Genomic DNA, 17,932 nt, shown 5'->3' with positions numbered 1-17,932 from the left:
TGAAGACAACAACTCCCATGATCCCACACTACTTCACAATCTAGAGAGAGAGCGCCCTCGCAGCAAACGTATTTTGTGTTTGAGGCCCTGTTTACACGAGGACGCTTGCGGGTAAAAAATATTTTATCGGAAGTGTCTTTCGTATAGACGGTGACGGCGTTTTGGGGGCTTAAAAACTCAAAAATCTGAAACCACCCTCCAAAGTGGAAAAGTTGAATACGCTCCGCCGTATCGTGTCCGTCTACACTGCCAAGACGCAAAACTCTGCTCAGATCTGCTCACGTCACGTATGTGTTAACGTCACATACATGCTCCAGTACAGGAAAATAAACAAACATGTAGGATTATTTCCATGCGTTGGACCTTCAAGCTGCTCTGGCAGCTCTAATAAACTTACAGGAGTCTTTCCACCAAATGTACAGGATATGTACAGATAGTATTAGTGAACAGTGAAGGATCTGGAATTACCTCTATCACATTTTGGATGCAGCAATTCGTCGGAGGCGAGCCAGACGGCTGTGAACGAGACCTGGGAGATCTAGTGGATGGTGGATAACTTTGTGGAAGGAGTAGCTGATGAAAATGGGTGGCGTGAAAACTTCCACATGCCCAAAGATGCTCTTATCTCTTTAAGTGATGCCGCCTGGCATGCATACAATCGAATTTCACACACTTTTGCGTCATCGTATGCACGCAGATTTCCTCCCGAAAATGCTCGTCTAAACGAGGAATAAAAAGTGAAGACGCGACGCCACTTTTGCGTCTTCTGTTCAGACCGCCCTCGTGTAAACGTAGCCTAAGTGTCTACCTGAGAGGCCGATTCTCCCGTCCGTCATAAATGTGGAAGAAGACCTCTAGCTCCTCCCCCAGATTGGCGCTCATCAGACTCTTCACGTGGACGAACAAGTGATGGGTGCTGGCGGGAGCAGGGGTCTCCTTCTTACGATGCCGGTGCTCCATCTGCAGAGGAGAAGAGGAGAGGTGATGAGCATGAGCACAAATTGATTTTCTAATGGTAATCTGAGCAGGGAAAATTGTATATATTACACTTAATATGCAGCTATACTGACACTGCAAAAATGTAATGAATAAAATTGATTAAAAGAATACAGTTTGTGCTGTTCTGATATAGGAGTGCAGGGAAGGATTTGGAAAGGTTAAAAAAACAGTAAAATCCATAAGCTCTAAATCCTGAAAGATCCTCAAACACAGGATCAAAGCTTATCAAATACAGTTAATACCAGGGAAAAAAACAACATGTGGTTCCATCTCTTTTAATACTGGCCTCTCACGTTCAAGAGCTGCTGTATTTAGTGTTGAGTTTCCCAGTCAAAGATAAATAATATCCCTCAGAGACACCTCACAGTAGGGAGGAGCATTGCTTCAGATTTGCATATATATTTGAAGACTAAGGCTAAGATATAGATTTTGTTGATATAAATCGAGTTAATATAGCGCGTAATATCGCGGACTGTCAGCAGCACCAGGGGCTAAGATCTGAGACTTGGAGCTGTATTGTCTGGTGGTTTCTTTGTTGTAATCATGGTGCCAAAGAAACAAATGGGACAAGAGAAGCACATATTGGTGTTCAGATGGATATGCACATAAACAAACACTTTACACATAAGAATGTATGCTTAACAATTCAAGGGTTTTCACAGAAATGTATTGCAGCCTATTCATCATCAGGTATAAAAGCACCAAAACACCTTATTTATTTACCCAAGCATTTATCTTAAAGTAAGTTAATTATTTTCTTGACACAACGAAATAATAGTGTTGTGATTTGCATCCCTTTCAACTGGTTGCTTAATCTTAGAGAAACAGAAACCGAAGCTGTGGAATTCACGCTGAATATAAATGCAAGCAAAGACACAGTCAAGCAACGCAGCACAGAAGTCACATGTCAGGGACTGGTAGCGCATCAGCTGATATTACATGCTTTATTAAGTCAATCTATACCGAAAAGATCAATAAAGCCTCACAGAGCACGGTGCAGCGATGTAAATACCATCAAGATCAGCACGCACACTGCAGCTCTGTTTAAGAGGGGTTCATCCTAATCTGCTGTCAACATCCAGAAATACAAGGACACACACACACACAGAGCACCAGATGGCCAGGAGAGTCACTGCCAAATTGTGCTCCACGTTCACTTCTGTAGTAGGATGTAAAGAGATGGGGACAGGGGGACAAGAGGAGGATGAGGAGAAAAAAATGAAGAAATGAGAAGTAAAGCCCCACTACAGACATCCAACCAGTACTGTACAGAAACCAAACTCTGAATCTACCATAGCTGCATACTATCAAATCAAATCAACTTTATTTATAGAGCCCTTTAAGACAGCGTTAGCTGATACAAAGTGCTGTACATGGCAGGACAGACCAACGATAAAAACAAAACAAGCAAAAACAACTAAAACAAAGCGAGTCTCATGCTGGGTAAAAACCAATAAATAAAACTGGATTTTAAAATTAATCTCAATTTTAAAATTAGTCTTAATTTTAAAATTAATCTTAATTTTAAAAAACAACAAAGAACAAATAAAAACAAATAAAAACAGAACAAAGGCTCATGTTGAGTTAAAAGCCAGTAAATAAAAATGGGTTTTAATATTCCTTTTAAAAGCGGACAGTGGGGAGGCCTGCCTGATGTGCAAGGGTAAAATGTTCTACCAATATGTACTATCAATGCTACTCTACAGGCTGGGTGATATATATCGATACAAAAAATATATCGATATATTTTTTAATGTGATATGGAATTAGACCATATCGCATATATCGATATAGTTCAAATTTGTATTCCTTCTTTATATATAAATGCTGCCCTTACTAGGGTTTGTCATATTTAGTTCTTTTGTAATGTTCATTTTTCTTTTCTCATATAAATATATTTATTTCAGAAAAAGATGGACCTATTTTATTTCATAGGCTATTTTTATTTAAGATTTTTTATTTATTTATAAAAACCCTAACCCTCCTCAAAAACACCAAGCAAGATAATACACACTCCAAACTCAAGAGATGCATGTTGACCTGGATCAGAGCAATCCCAAGAGTCACTGGAGAGAGAAGGAAAGAAGGAAAGGGAGGCCTAAAACGACGCAGGACAATTGAGAAGGCAACAGCAACACCATCAGACCCGGGGGACCGTAGAGATGAGGCCAAAGACAAAAGACATTGCAGTGGTGAAAAAAAGTTGGCCCTTTTTAAATATATAGCTGCTATCACAGTTGGTGGGCAATTTTAATTTTCCCAAGGGGCCACATGAGATACTGCAAAGGTTGCGGAGGGCCGGACTAATACTCTGAACTTAATTCTGCTCAATATTAGTTTCATCGTTTTATGAAAAGCAGTAAATTATTTGGTTCTGAGCTGCAACTGACAAGAATACATGTTTTGATAACACTATGTTAATGTGGATTAAATCACCTATAGCTGTAAAACCACTAAAAACGCCAATCATTATCGTACTTTTCCATTTATTTTAAACTCAGCATACATTCAAACCACAAAAACAACATGGAGTATGTATGTTTTGCAGTAAACCAGCAATTTAATAGTGTTTTTCAGTTACTTTTTCTTTTTTAGTGAGAAAAGTCCAGTCTATGGTGCTTGAATGTCTTGAATTGTTAAAAACTCTACATTCCATGTCAACTTTAATTTTTTTTACCATGAGATGCCATTTTAGTAACAAGGAAACTCGTATGCACGCACATACGTCAATCCCCTTCAAAATAAAAGCACTGCAGTTGTATTGACTTCTAATTTCTCACGCGGGCTGGACAGGGACAGCCAACGGGCTGGATGTGGCTCCTGGGCCGCCTTATGCCCAGGTCTGTGCTATCATAAGATCATACATTTCTAGAGGGACTTCTAGAGTGGAAAAAAAAAACAAAAAAAAATAATACACAAACAAGGATAACGTGAAAAATGAAGCAGTTCTTCCTTACATTACAACAACTCTCTGTCCAGGCAGTGATGTTGCATTGTTTTAAACACACCCTAGCAAGCATCACCATGTGATGATGATGATGATGCTTTGAGAGAAACTACAAGGCAACAAAACGCCACCTCAGAGGAGATTTAAGTCTCTGAAAGCTGAAATTTTTATGCCATAGTGAAATGTGAGATAAACAGAGACTGCCTAGAGGGTAAGAAATCAATCTAAAATTTATGATATGCTTTGGAAAACAGTTGGCTGTACTATAAATATAAACATATGAAAAACCACTAACACTGTCCTCTAAGACTCAAACATGCTCGAAAATTACACCACATATCATTGTACAAGTGCAATATCTGTCAGGATGATGAATATGTTTTGTCTCGTCCTGAGTGCTCTGCGCTATCTGAGATCCCAGAAGAAAACACGGTCTAACAACAAGGCGCTGACACTGTTTTTACCAGATCACTTACTCTCTACACAAAAGGGCAGAGCTGCTGCTTTTTTGACGCAGAATGACTAGGTCTGGGAAGGCCCTAATTTATGCTGTGGGGTTTTATTACCAGGTTATTTTCAGTGTGTCATTTAAGCTGCCCGACCGGAGCCGTGTGTGGTTATATGGCAGCTTCAGCATGACTAGACACAAAGGATAGACATGGCAGCCTGGCAGCCCTGCTGGCAACATAAATGCTGTGGGAAACAAGGAGAGGACACAGAGAGCATGACCACGTGTGTGCTTTCCCAACCGTCTCATTATTGTTCAATCTTTTCCTAAACAGCATGAAGCAAGTGAAGGGGCTGTCGATGGAGAGGGGGGGTCAAACTGAGGAGACAGAGAAACTGTTTAAGCCTCCTTTCATCTCTCTTTTAATCAAGTGGGAGGAACACCTGAGTGACACAAGCAGGGAGCAGGAGATGAGCGTGTAGCCTTTAAGTGCGTTTCACTTTAGCGATAACTGAGGAAATTTTACTACCACATGTTCAGAGCCCAGACCCCGGCTATCCATCACCGCTGTCTGATCTGCCACCGTTAATGAATTCATCGCTCTGGGATCTAAACTCTCCGCTCACGCTCTGTACTGGACTCACACACCAGGGAGACAACGAGGAGGTTTAAAGCCGTTTTTGCCGTTCGCACTACAGACAACTTCAGCAGACTTAAGCGTGAGACTGGGGAGCCAATTAGGGATTTGATGAAGGTTTGCTCACTTTCAAGCTGCGACCAAATAAAATGTGTCAAAGGACGTCAAGTCAAATAAGTCGAGTGAAAATCAGGCCTAAATCTCCTCAGACTAACTTACAAGGAAAAGGACATAGCTTGTTGGCAGTGGCACATAGAATGGCATGAAGTTGCCTTTTAGTCTGAAATCAGAGAGAAAGACTTACCTATAGCCTATTTATTAGCATGGGGGGAAAGTTTTGGTTTATTTATTTGCACAGTTAGAATTACATAGAATGTCAAAGATAACAAATAGTGTAAAGTGCAGGGAGAGGCAGAACACCCAGATGGGCTTATTTAACCCATAACAACCCAGACCCATAATCTTTAAAGGAAAATTATGGGGGATATACCACAGACCAAGTGGACACATAGAACACATAATGATGTTTTTTTTTAAAAAGATTATTTTTTGGGCATTTTACTGCTTTATTAGATAGTGACAGACAGAAAGGGGGAGACAGAGGGGGAGACATGCAGCAAAGGGACCTCAGGCCGGATTCATGGTAGCGCTCTACCAGTGTGAGCCACCAGGACGCCCCCACATAATGATGTTTAAAAAAATAATAATAATACTACCCCTAAATGTCAAAGATCTGTGATGTGACATATACGATACATTGGGCGTTTATGGTATTTATGTTTAGGATATTTCTTATTTTCAAATACAAAAACTTGACACATTTTCTGCTTACAGAGACACAAATTTGCCTTTTTCTTTGCATCTCCACAACATTTATCAAAATTGTGACATTTATAGTGCTGTTTAACGATAATTTTTTTTGGTCCCAAAATAAGTCACAAAATAAGAATAAATCTATAATAAATAGATTATTATTTTTGTCTACATCTCCATAAAATATATATAAAAATTGTGACTTTAATTTGTTCGGGAATTATGGTCAGTAATAAATACGTTTTTTTAAATTAGCTACTTTTTCACATTTCTGTTCTGAATATGGGAGATTCTGGAAGATTTGTGTTTGTTACACGGGTGTCACCATGGGTTCTTATGGGTTAAAGCCTCCACCTAAAATGTCATAGTTATATGAAAGTAATAAAAAACTGATAATAGAAAAAAAACATATGTATAACATCAACAACAAGTTATGATGACAATAACAAAAATAGCAATATACAGACAAAATATGAACATGATGTAAAAGTGTATTTGTGTGTGAATTAGAATTTTAAAACAGCAGTTAAATGGGCTTTTAGACACCTTTTGAAACATTTTATAGGAAAAGGTATTCCATAATTTGGTGCCCCTAAATTTAACAATATATTGAACACATTCGGTAAGAGTCAGTTCTGTTTTGTGTTGATGCAAAAAAGTAAATTCTCAACATTATTGTCGCCTGTGTCTGTTATGTAAGACCAGACTGTACATTCCAGAACCACTGGATGGTGAACTGTAACAGATGAAAACACGTGTGTCATGTTTACCCCTGGCTAAAAAGGTAGCACATGGAAGCATTTTGGCTTTTATGAAGATGTAGGAGGGGAAAAAGTGTAAAAAAAAAAAAAAGAGAGAGAGAGAGAGAGAGATCATGAAAGTAGATTTTAACCATGGATTATTACAAATACACCATCACACAGTTGAAAAAAAAATTATGAAGAATAATTATTTTGATACATCAAAATACAATCACATCAAAGCCCTCTGAAACAAAACTGAATTGATTCAAAGGTTGCAAATATTTGCTCTTATTTGAGCTCTGGGCGGTCTCCTCCAACTTCTGAGGGAAAAATATGTTTCTTTAGATGCTTAACACATGACAGGTGACAGGTGACGCTTGTGTGTCATTGCTCAGGTATCATACAGTGGGTTTACAGTGTCACAGCTGCCGGCTACTGCTGAAACAAGGCTGATGTGAGCTGTGACAGTGAACCAAAGGAATAACTTTGCAGGCAGTGAAATCAATTTTTAGTATGTACATTTGTTAGTTGTACAGTTGTTTTTAGATAGTTTGTAACTTTTCCACATGTTCTATGGTGTGCTTGGTGTTTTAGTCTTAGTCTACAGCTGCTGCTGTAACACAGTAATTACCCAATTTGTCTATCTATCCATCCATCCATCTCTCCATCAATCCCTCCATCCATCCATCCATCCATCCATCCATCACTCCATCCATCCATCAATCAATCTCTCCATCCATCCATCCATCAATCTCTCCATCCATCCATCAATCTGTCCATCCATCAATCCCTCCATCCATCCATCCCTCCATCTCTCCATCCATCCATCCATCCATTCCTCGATTCATCTATCAATCTATCAATCAATCAATCTATCTATCCATCCATCCCTCCCTCCCTCCATTCCTCCCTCCCTCCATCCACCCATCCATCCATCCATCCATCCATCTATCCATCCATTCATCCCTCCATCAATCCCTCCATCCATCCATCCATCCATCTATCCATCCATTCATCCCTCCATCAATCCCTCCATCCATCCATCCATCCATCCATCCATCTCTCTATCCATCTATCAAAACGAGCTAAAAGCTAAAATATGCTAAATGCTTTTGAGAGGAGGAGAGAACTACTAAACTATTAAAATTAAATATGGGCTTGTTACTATTAGCCTTTCACAATACACATAATCATTTGATCTATGGTTATTATAAAAAAAGATGTGATTATACAGCCTAAAATTATTATTACGAAATATAATTTCAAAATTGTCCTTCAAGTTCTTTTAGAAAATGTGCTACAATCTCATTTTGTTCTGTAATATAAACTTATTTTTTTACTCAATGAGATAAATGTATATATATGTATGTATATAAATCAAACAATTTGATTTTGGAATCAAAATCATCACATAGTTACTGAAATCTCTCGTTCCTTTCTCGTTCATTATCCTCTTTATTTCTCACTGGGCAGATATCACATCATTTTTTACCACAGTGTAGCAGTCAGGCTACATTTTCCCACAGTAACACCCCACTGCCATTTCACCACACACACACACAGACACACACCAGGTAATCCCCATCTCAATTTAATTAAGCCACACCACAGCAGCATCACCGCACAAGACAGAAACAAAGAAGCTGTTCTCATAAACAAAGATCTCACTGAGAAATGTTGAATGTGGGTTCGTTGCGATGGTGTTTGTGTGTGTGTGTAAACTGCAGTCCCTTTATCTAGTCTGGGTAAAGGGGGATTGCAGTCATTTTCTCATTTTCTACGCTTTTTAATAGAGGTACATTAAGCTTTCATCTTGCTATGGCTGCTTTTGTTTTGACTAACAAAAAAAGAAACAGATGGATTAAGAGCTTCAATTACCCCTGCGAAGGGAAAGCCGTCACAGTGTGTGTGTGTGTGTGTGTGTGTGTGTGTGTGTGTGTGTGTGTGTGTGTGTGTGTGTGTGTGCGTGTGTGCGCGCGATACTATTCTCCCTGCACTGTATCAGGGCAGAGAAGTGGTTGCCACGGTAACAGCGGTTGGGGCTTGGAGAAAATGGGAAGGGGAAGCAGGGAGCAAGCAGTAGGAAAGGAAGGAAAGAATGAGGAATGGAGAGATATGAAGAGATAGATTCAGACACTCAGCTACACTTTATGTTTCTAAAAGCAACACTGATGCCACTGGATAGTTTCCAATGATATCAGAAGTATTCTTTTCAATCTTTCAGTGTAAACTATCAAGACAATATGTAGTCCTTAAAGTGCTGTGGTGAAAGAAACGGAGGGAGATTGTGTGATAGCTCCAGTATGAAATTGTTTTCCCATCTGCCGTTTCCAGGGTCAAGAATGAACTTTCAATTCCAACTTTTGAGCCAAAATGGATAAAAGTCCTTCAAGTGCTCGATGGAAGTGGAAATTTAAACATCAATCTGCTGTAGAAAATGTGTGATACAGTTGAAAGCTCCAGAACAGTTGAAACAGCCACTTGTGGTGAGATAGTTTTGCATTCAGATAGATTCTCTACAATAACCTCTGTTACAATAAAGTGAATCCCCACCTTGCACAAAGCTGAATGGCCAGAGTTTGATGTGTTCTGCCAGTTCACACCACTATCTCTGCTACCTGCCAGTTCTGAGGAAGAACTTTCAGATCCTGCTGTCAGTGATAGACAGCATCTCACATCCTCACTGAACGGAACAAACTGTTGAAAACATCCTTCCACTGTCTGATGCAATCAGTTGAAAAATGTGTTTTAGTAACTGTAACTCTGGACACACAGCATAGAGGGGAGTACACACAGTATTATATGCACGGTACTAGTGTTGTAGTCAAGACTGCACCAAACGAGACCAAGAGAGTACAGAGACCGAGACAAGACCAAGACCATATATATTAAAGGGAAATCATAACAAAACATCAAAAACAATCAGAGCAGCACAATAGTTTGAAGTTATTAGCTGTTTTTGAGAGGGTCCTTTTTCACGATTATCAGTAAGGTGCGGACAAAAAGCCTATAAGCGGTGGTCTTGACCAGTCTCGTTAACCCTTAATAGGGCACTCATTGAAATACTTGCAAATTCCAAATTTCAACCCTAGAGAATATTGGAGGATATTACATACAGCCAGAATGTGTAAAAAAAACATATGGACCCGGGGGAGGGGGGTAATATTTTGAGAAAAAAGTTTACAAGGTTAGAGTGGCAAATTTACGAGAAAAAAATGTTCAGATTTATGAGATTTAAAGTGGTGAATCGGCGAGAAAAAAGTTCTTTCTTCACACTTTTTTCTTGTAAATCTGCGACTTTTTTCGTGCAGATTTGCCACTTTAAATCTCTTAAATTTGCAACTTTTTTCTCGAAATATTGATGATATCCACTGAAGTTACCAAATATAGTTCTTCGCCTGATAAAGGGTTAAAAAAACCTGAGTCTGCACACACACACACACAGTCTGCCCACCGAGACAAGACAGAGTAAAAATGCCCTCAATTCGGAGACGAGACCAAGAACCTTAAAAAAACCAGTCTTGAGACCAATCTCGAGTACTACAACATTACATGGTACATCCATCCATTAATTATTTACACCCTCCTACCCTGGGACTCCTACCTATTCTACATTTATCTATCTTCAATATATTGGGGTAAAATTAATGGCAACCAGCTTGTTGAAACATGAACAATCTTATAAAAGTCTTACACACCGATGTGGTGAATACCTGTGAATAGTTCACATCAAAACTACCAGCAGCAATGCAAATTTGCAACAGTTTCACCACTTGTTCACTAAAGGTTCAAATAAATTTGTGCAGGCAGATGACAAACTACCAATATCCCATTGACCCAGAGCTGCATCTGGCAGTCTGCCTGAAGTCAGTGGTTGTATAGCCTAAGCTATGTTGTTGAGTTCTACTTTTATTTGAGTTCCCTCTGGTAAACAGTAACCCGGTGTATATGTCTACGGCTCTTATTGTGAAAGGTTAAAACGGGTGAAATGGATGTGGTATGAGCCGTTATAAATCTCAGCTACACTTTAGTGCATGTTTTAAATATGTTCGTTCTAGACAACGTGATTGGTCGATGTCTTTATTCGCAGTGCATAACCAAAGAAAAACAGCAGCTTGAAAAGAAATATTGATTTGTGAATTAATCAGGCAGATTATGGTGTGTAAAGACTTTAAATGGCAGAGACACTGCAGCAGTGACAGTCAATGTTTTTAACTGAGTAAGGAAAATAAAATAAAATAAAACAAATTAAAATAAACAGACCCACACACACACACACACACACACACACAGAACCAAAGCTTCTACTACAGCTATCTACAATACAGAAAATAGCCAGACAGATATATCTCTTGGTAGATATTATCGGCCACTATTGGCTTATCAAAGGCATGTCAGTATCAGTGTATATGTTGTCTGATATGTGCCATTATGATTTCTTTTACACAATATATAATGCAAAAACTGTTGCTTGCTGTGATCTTTTTTTTTTTTTAATCCTTTTTAATGTCAGCAATTGGCTGAAACAAAACAGTCATGATTTTTATTTAGCTATTTATTTTATTCCTTATTTTTTCTTTTTTTTTTCTCAATTCTACAATGTCATTTAGCAGACGTTCATTTGAGAGTTAATACAACACAAGCAAGGATGAAGTCAAGAAAAAATGCAAGAGTAAGTGCTGTGGGTTAAGTTTGAGTCCAATAGGACGAAAGTGCTTTTAGGCTGCACCGCTCTCAGTTATCATTTATTTCATCATAGAATTGGCTGACAATGTAATGCATTGTTTGTATAATGTATAACAATGTTAAATATTATTTAATAAAGTTTTATGTTAAAGTAGATCTCTGGCAGAGTGGTGAAAAATCGTTGCACAATCCACATAAAGAAGGCCAATTTTATTCCAGCTTGAAAAATCACTATATCGGCCACCATATCAGTTATCAATGAATTGTCCCCTTCTAAAATCAGTATCAGCATCAGTTCCATAAATCCCATATCGTCCTCTAATACAGCACAAGTGATGAGCTGCATTTAGCATCTAGTACGAGGACCCTTCAGAAGAGCAGACAATCACCTGCACTCCAGCTCCCCTAATGAGCTGTTAGTTTGAGAAGAAAGCAGGTCAATACTGAGTGGAGAGCTGGAAGACCACTCACCAGTCTGTAGAGCTCTGTGACGCTGATTTCATCGGGGTCCACCATGCTGAACTCTCTCCTGGGGACCAGGTCCAGGCAGAGCTGCCTGTAACACAAAGATTCATACAGTTTACACACAGCGCGGAAGCAAATGACTTACAGATTACACACACATATCCACATAGCAAGCAGAAACAGCAAAGTGAGCAAACACACACCATATGGACCCACGAGTGCCAAGACGCACACACTGTCACATCAGCCGTGTCAGTCATTTAAATAAACTTGACAGATCGTCCTTCTCTCTAAGGAACAGATGAAAGAAGAAAAGTCTTCTCCCTTTAGCCCCCCGCTATGCCCGCTGTCCTCCTTATCCTCCCTCCCATCCTTTCTGTTTCATGGTTCCCACAAACTACCTCTCATTTTCTCCCTCCTTTTTCTTCCTCTTATCCTCCTCTAGGCTGGCTCTTTCAGTGGACCAAAACGGCACGCTAGAGTATGTCTCCTTGTCAGCAATAAAAGAGACAGGCTTGGTCAACCATACAACAGCCCACAGCGAGGGACTGTCCACCCATCTCCTCACTAAGGAGGGGTGTGTGTGTATGTGTGTGTTTGAGGAGGGCCCACAGCAGGGGAATGAAGGAGAGTGAAGGGTAAAGGACAGATATAAAGAGAGAGTGACAGAAGTTGGGAGATTTTTTTTATTTCACCCCCATGGCATGGAGAGGAAAGAGAGAAGAAAGAGAGAGGAAGGATGGAGAGAGTGCTGCCTGTGTGAGGGGAAAGAGACTTGATTGAGTGAGGAGAGAGCCTGCAGGGAGGGAAGGTGACAACAAAAGACAGAGGAGCAAGGAGAGAAGAAAGAGTCAGAGAGAAACTCTGGGAAAGAAGGAATGACGAGTTAGAGAGTTGCAGAAAGTTGGTAGACAGAATAAACAAGTGACTGAATAAGATATTCTGTATTATTACAATTCCCATTTTTCCTAAAGTTTGTGAAGAAATGTGATTCAAGTTTAAACTAATGTTGGATAAAACCTCTTATTAGGCCACACTGGGCTGTTTCTCATTAACTACAAATATGCATTATAATAATTATATAACTATTTCCCAACTTTTTTCCCCCGAATAAAAGTTTTTAGATTAATTTTCCATCCGACTTGCAGGTAGAGTAAAATACTTTCTGCAAGTTATCCCTCACAGTCGCGATAAAGTTTGATTTATTTCATTCATTTATTTCGCAGAAGATAGGGAGTGGTAATGTGATTATGCAGATGTGAACTGGGGCTGGGAATGATTCATCAGTGGTGCATTCAAACCAACTTAGCAGATTCAAGATTTTAGAGTCGGTTGTTGGAAAGCATAGTAAAAGAGAGTTAAGATGGCTGGGTATCGTTTGGAAAATTACAGAACCTGTACCCTTAAAGTGATGCCCAAACCAATAGATTACTTTATCGATTGTATGGGTTGTAGCTGCTGCTGTAGTGGGCCAATCACAAGTTGCATTAAACTGAGTGACTGCCATCAAAATCCATACTAATAGTACGTTTTTCTAGTTTTGGGTAAAAAAAAAAAAAGGCTAAAATGCAGGAATCGCTTATTTCGATACTATGTGGTACTGGTTTATTTCAGTCAATACCTTAAAGGTATTGAGGACTGATACCCAGTTCGATTAGAAGCACATGTCTTCTTCACCGCTTTGAAACACCGGATCAGCCAGCTAGTGTGGAAAAATAGATGGTTAGGGAGATTTTTTTTTCCATAAAAGCCCAAATTTGCTGCCTCTCGCACTTTCTCGTGCCACTATTCCATCATGTACACTGACCTTAATGACTGTATATTTTAATAATTATTTTAAAGGCGAATAAGGGTTCTTGTATATTTTATTTAAGGCATCATATTTTAACAGTCTTCTTGTAAATTCTGTGGTTGACACTTATTTTGAAAGCTGCATGCGTTTAGTGACAGGAAGTTATTCAAAACAGTTTAGAGTGATTCAAAAAAACTTTAAAAGCTAATGTTAGCTTGCGGCTAACGTGCACACGCATGGAGGGCATTCAGTGCGTGTGTCAGTGTGTCAATGCACGCACATGTCTCGGAGGAGGACAGAGAGGTAGGGGACGGGGTTTTGACTGGTAACAGCCACTCTGCTGAGCACTAGCAACACAACGCTAAATAACTTTATATTATGAATCGTGTAAAGATATTTTTTCAGTCGCTTGAAATGTGACATTAGTGCAGCACATGAGAGTCTGGCGGGACAGACTCTAGGTAATCAATGGGAAACCCTGCTCACTGGCCTTATCAAGCAGGTCAGATATCGGCCATGACATGACAGATCCATAATTAAAATTGTTCCTTTATCGATTTCATTATAAAATTCAGTGTGTAGGGACTATGTGGTTACAGGGACTATGGTCCCTGGTCTCTCCAGTCTCACAGATAAAGTTTCCTTATTTGCTACAATGGTTCCTGGGTTTGCTGCAAAGTTCCTGTTGTGGATATGGGCTGATGGAAGACAAAAAAGTCTATATAAGCTAGAGTGGCACTCAAAGAGAGCAAAAACCTTCGCCAAGGCCAATGGTGCATCCGAAGTCTCTCTTTCGACTTCGGTGTCTTCATTGACTTTAAAACATAAACAACATGGACACCACAAAGAATATGTGTTGGATTTCATTGCTCGGTGTTTAAACAACAGGTTGGTAATTGTTTCCAGTATTTGTGCGACAATAAAGAACGAAGGAAAGGGGTCAGGTGAGTCGTGACATATGATCGGGAACTCATTTTACCAATTATTCTGAAATCACATGAATGCAGCACAAATGTAGTTTCTCACAATGGTAACAGAAGTGAAAACTTTCCAAAACTTTTCCACTTGTCCACCCCACGATTCAAATCCCCTACAAAATGTAATTCTTCCAAGGCCTATGGTACACCCTTCCACTAAGTTTCATGAAAATCAGGCCAGTAGTTTTCACATAATCCAGCTGACAGACGGACAAACCGAAGCACAAACATCCAACCTCCTTGCCGGAGGTAATGATGCAAAAAGAAGGATATGAATTTGGTATTGCTTTGAATTTAAAAGACTACAGTTCAGCAACCAACTTTCTAATCCCTGATGGTGTTAGATGTTTTTCAATGCACCAAAGAGTAAAACTTTAAATGGTTCTGCTTCAAAACTGCAATAAAAACATAACTTTCACAAAAAATAAGGCTGACTGAATGTTCCCTGTGATGTATTGCTGCTCTCAAGCAAGCCTCTAGTCACTGGTATTTGATTTTCATACAATACTTTAAAGTGCATGGAATCCAATGGCTGAGCAGAGGGCAGAAAATCAATCTCAAAACTAGTAGAAAACTTTAACTGATGAATGATTAATGACCTAAAACAGAGCAAAACAAACATAAAAACATAGATATGGTCCTCTGAGACGGAACAATAAACTCACTCGTTGCCCCAGTCCAATCTCGCTGTAATGTGCTGCTTGACGTCCCTCATGCGGTCATGGGTGAGGTGGCCCACCAGCACCTGCCTCCTCAGGTCCAGGATTTCATTCATCACGTGCCAAAGTCGATGGAACAAATCCCCCTCATTCTTCTGCGGAAATAGGAAACGGTGGGGAGGAACGGAGAAGGAAAGAATGAGTGGGAGAGGCATAGTGTGTGATGAATGAAAGGGAAATTGACAAGAAAGACACACAGAATGAGGATGATAAGACACAGATATACAGTTGCATCGAGCCACTCGAAAAACATAAGTGAAAACGAAGTGACAGAATACACATTAGAGAGCCAAATCGGCATTGAGAAGAACAGGGCGACCCACAGAGAGAAGCAGACACAGGGACTTAAAATGGATTTGTGCAAATTAGCTTCAGTGTCCTGCTGCTTCTCGTCGCAAATTTATGCACTTTGATCTGCAAGTATTCATCAGCTCAATTTAATCAGCACCCCAGATAGCTTAATAGGCCACAAACACAATCAATCCAACTAATGAATGTGTATGGAAAAGCTTTGACTGTTTGCGCCGTTTGAATTACCCGGGGCCAAATAAATTCCCTTCTTGAGAAAAACCTAAAAAGGCAGCTTCCCGTAAGCGGCAGTGATATTTAAATCGATGCAAACTGTGCGAGTGGATTCCTACCACGTAGAGTTGTTTCCACATGGCACCCCAGTCCCGCAACGTTGATGTCATCTCTGTAATGACGGAGTCTTCAACAGGAATGACCGTCTCAAATTGCCTAGAAACACACACACAAATAGAGTCAAACCTCTACAATGACGCAAAGGAAATGGAAAAGAGAAAAAACATGGTGTTGCTTACCCTTTATTCTTGACGTGGGCATTCTTCAAGTGGATGTAGCTGGACGGGAAGATCCCCTTTGAGCAGAAGATAAACAGGTCAATGAGAAGACATTTCTGTGAGCATATGGCAATGATGCACATAATCAATACAGTGTTAAGTGTGTTTGTGGGTTAAAATGAGCAGAGCAGAGGGAGAGAGGAGCAGACAAAGAGATAAAAGCAAGGAGCATTGGGATTTAGGAGACAAAAAAAAGATGAAAAGTGTGTTTGTGTGTGTTTATATGTGTGTGTGTGTGTGTGTGTGTGTGTGTGCCCCGTTTGATGCGTATAAACTGCAAGTTGCTCCCTATTGACTCGAGGAGATCAAAGCAGAACTTGTTTAAGTATCTGAGGATAAATGCACTCACACACAGAGAGACACTTCAATCCCAATATGGTTTATGTTATCATGTTTACCTGCACAAAAGCTTATGAAAAGCCACATCTGTTATTGTCAGTTTGGTTTAATTGGTTGGTCTTGAGAAAGGGCAAGGTTATTTTCAGATAGGAGAGCTGTCATCTAAATTTCTTTTTGCAGTTTTGTATCACAAATGTATTAAAAGAAAAGGATTACCTAATTATTAACTATTCAACCTACAGTCACGGGAAAAATATATAAGACCACCCTTGTTTTCTTCTTGCTTTCTTGTTCATTTAATGGCTGGTATAACTAAAGGTACATTTGTTTGGACAAATATAATGATAAAAACAAAAAAGGCTGATATCTAGACATTTTCCATGGTTTTCTTGATAATGATTTTGGTTATAATATTATTGTTATAATGTGAAAGACTTAATGTTGATTTACATTTGTGATCAACAATTGCTGTATTGTTATGATCATGTGATGCAGTGAAGACATATTGCTTGAGTATGCTTTAGTGCGAACAGTCTGCTGGCAAATGCAAACTCAGGGCGCTTTCACAACCAAAAGTTGAGTCCACTTCAATCAAACTCTGATCCTTGTTATGGTTCGTTTGGTTGCTTGTGACAGTCTAATCGTACTCTCGTCTTGGTCCGGATGTTCTCAACCGTTTCCAAACAAACTTTTGGGCAGTTCGATTGCACTGTGAATGTAATCTGACTCAATAACAAGAAATGAACCAAAACGCAGCAGGTTGCAGGCTACCTGCATGGGCTTTTTGTGAGATGGACACAGAGCAACAGATGCAACAGGACTGAGAGGACGCACTTGGACTTCTGCTGAAGCCCGATGTTTGATTGACATCTGGGCTGAAGAACACACAGAGGAGATGCTGAATAAAGTCCACAAAAACAAAGGTTTACAAAATCATTCCAGATCCACTGGATGAGAGAGGATTTCTGCACAAGATAGATCAGTGCAGAGTCAAGGTAAAACAAAACAAGCAATATTTCATTGCTTGTTCGTCTTCATGTTGCTTCATGTTTGCTCCGTGTTTACATTTTCCAACGCTAAATTTCCAACCAACAAGAAATAATATTGCAAGCATATTTCTAGCCCTATGCCTTCAAACACGCCCCTCTGCAAAACTTTTTTTGGTCAGCTTACATTTATGCACTGTGAAAGCAAACCAGACGAAATACAAAAGTAAACAGCTACAAGTTTCAATTTCACGCTGATTTGCACTAACCAAACAGATTTGGGTTGTGAAAGTGCCCTTAATTAGTCATTTACTTCGCGGTATCCAGTGCATACAGATTGAGTATGTAGTGTGCAGTAAGTTAGTATGCAATATCGAAGACAGCCATGATATCTGTCATGAGAAAGGTCTAAGGTGGCCCCACTTTAACTGGTGCAACAAAACTACTGTAAAAGGAGCGAGAGCATCATCTGAAAATGCCCACACAGTTTGGCTCTTATCAGGTAAAATATACAAGCCATC

At 39.6% G+C, this 17,932-nt stretch overlaps 1 protein-coding gene across 1 annotated transcript in view; it reads right to left on the bottom strand.

Annotated features, from left to right (window-relative positions):
• dock4b (dedicator of cytokinesis 4b) overlaps positions 1-17,932 on the bottom strand; it is a 163,293-nt gene that overhangs the window by 100,165 nt on the left and 45,196 nt on the right. Inside the window, 5 exon segments of the mRNA XM_059325448.1 lie at positions 809-960; positions 11,745-11,829; positions 15,173-15,321; positions 15,868-15,964; positions 16,048-16,103. Of these exon segments, the coding sequence (XP_059181431.1) occupies positions 809-960; positions 11,745-11,829; positions 15,173-15,321; positions 15,868-15,964; positions 16,048-16,103 (539 nt within the window).

The sequence above is a fragment of the Centropristis striata genome, chromosome 22 (genome assembly GCF_030273125.1).
Source record: "Centropristis striata isolate RG_2023a ecotype Rhode Island chromosome 22, C.striata_1.0, whole genome shotgun sequence".
NCBI classification, from domain to species: domain Eukaryota; kingdom Metazoa; phylum Chordata; class Actinopteri; order Perciformes; family Serranidae; genus Centropristis; species Centropristis striata.
Note: the sequence above shows the minus strand (reverse complement) of the source record. Positions and strands in the feature narration are given on the sequence as shown.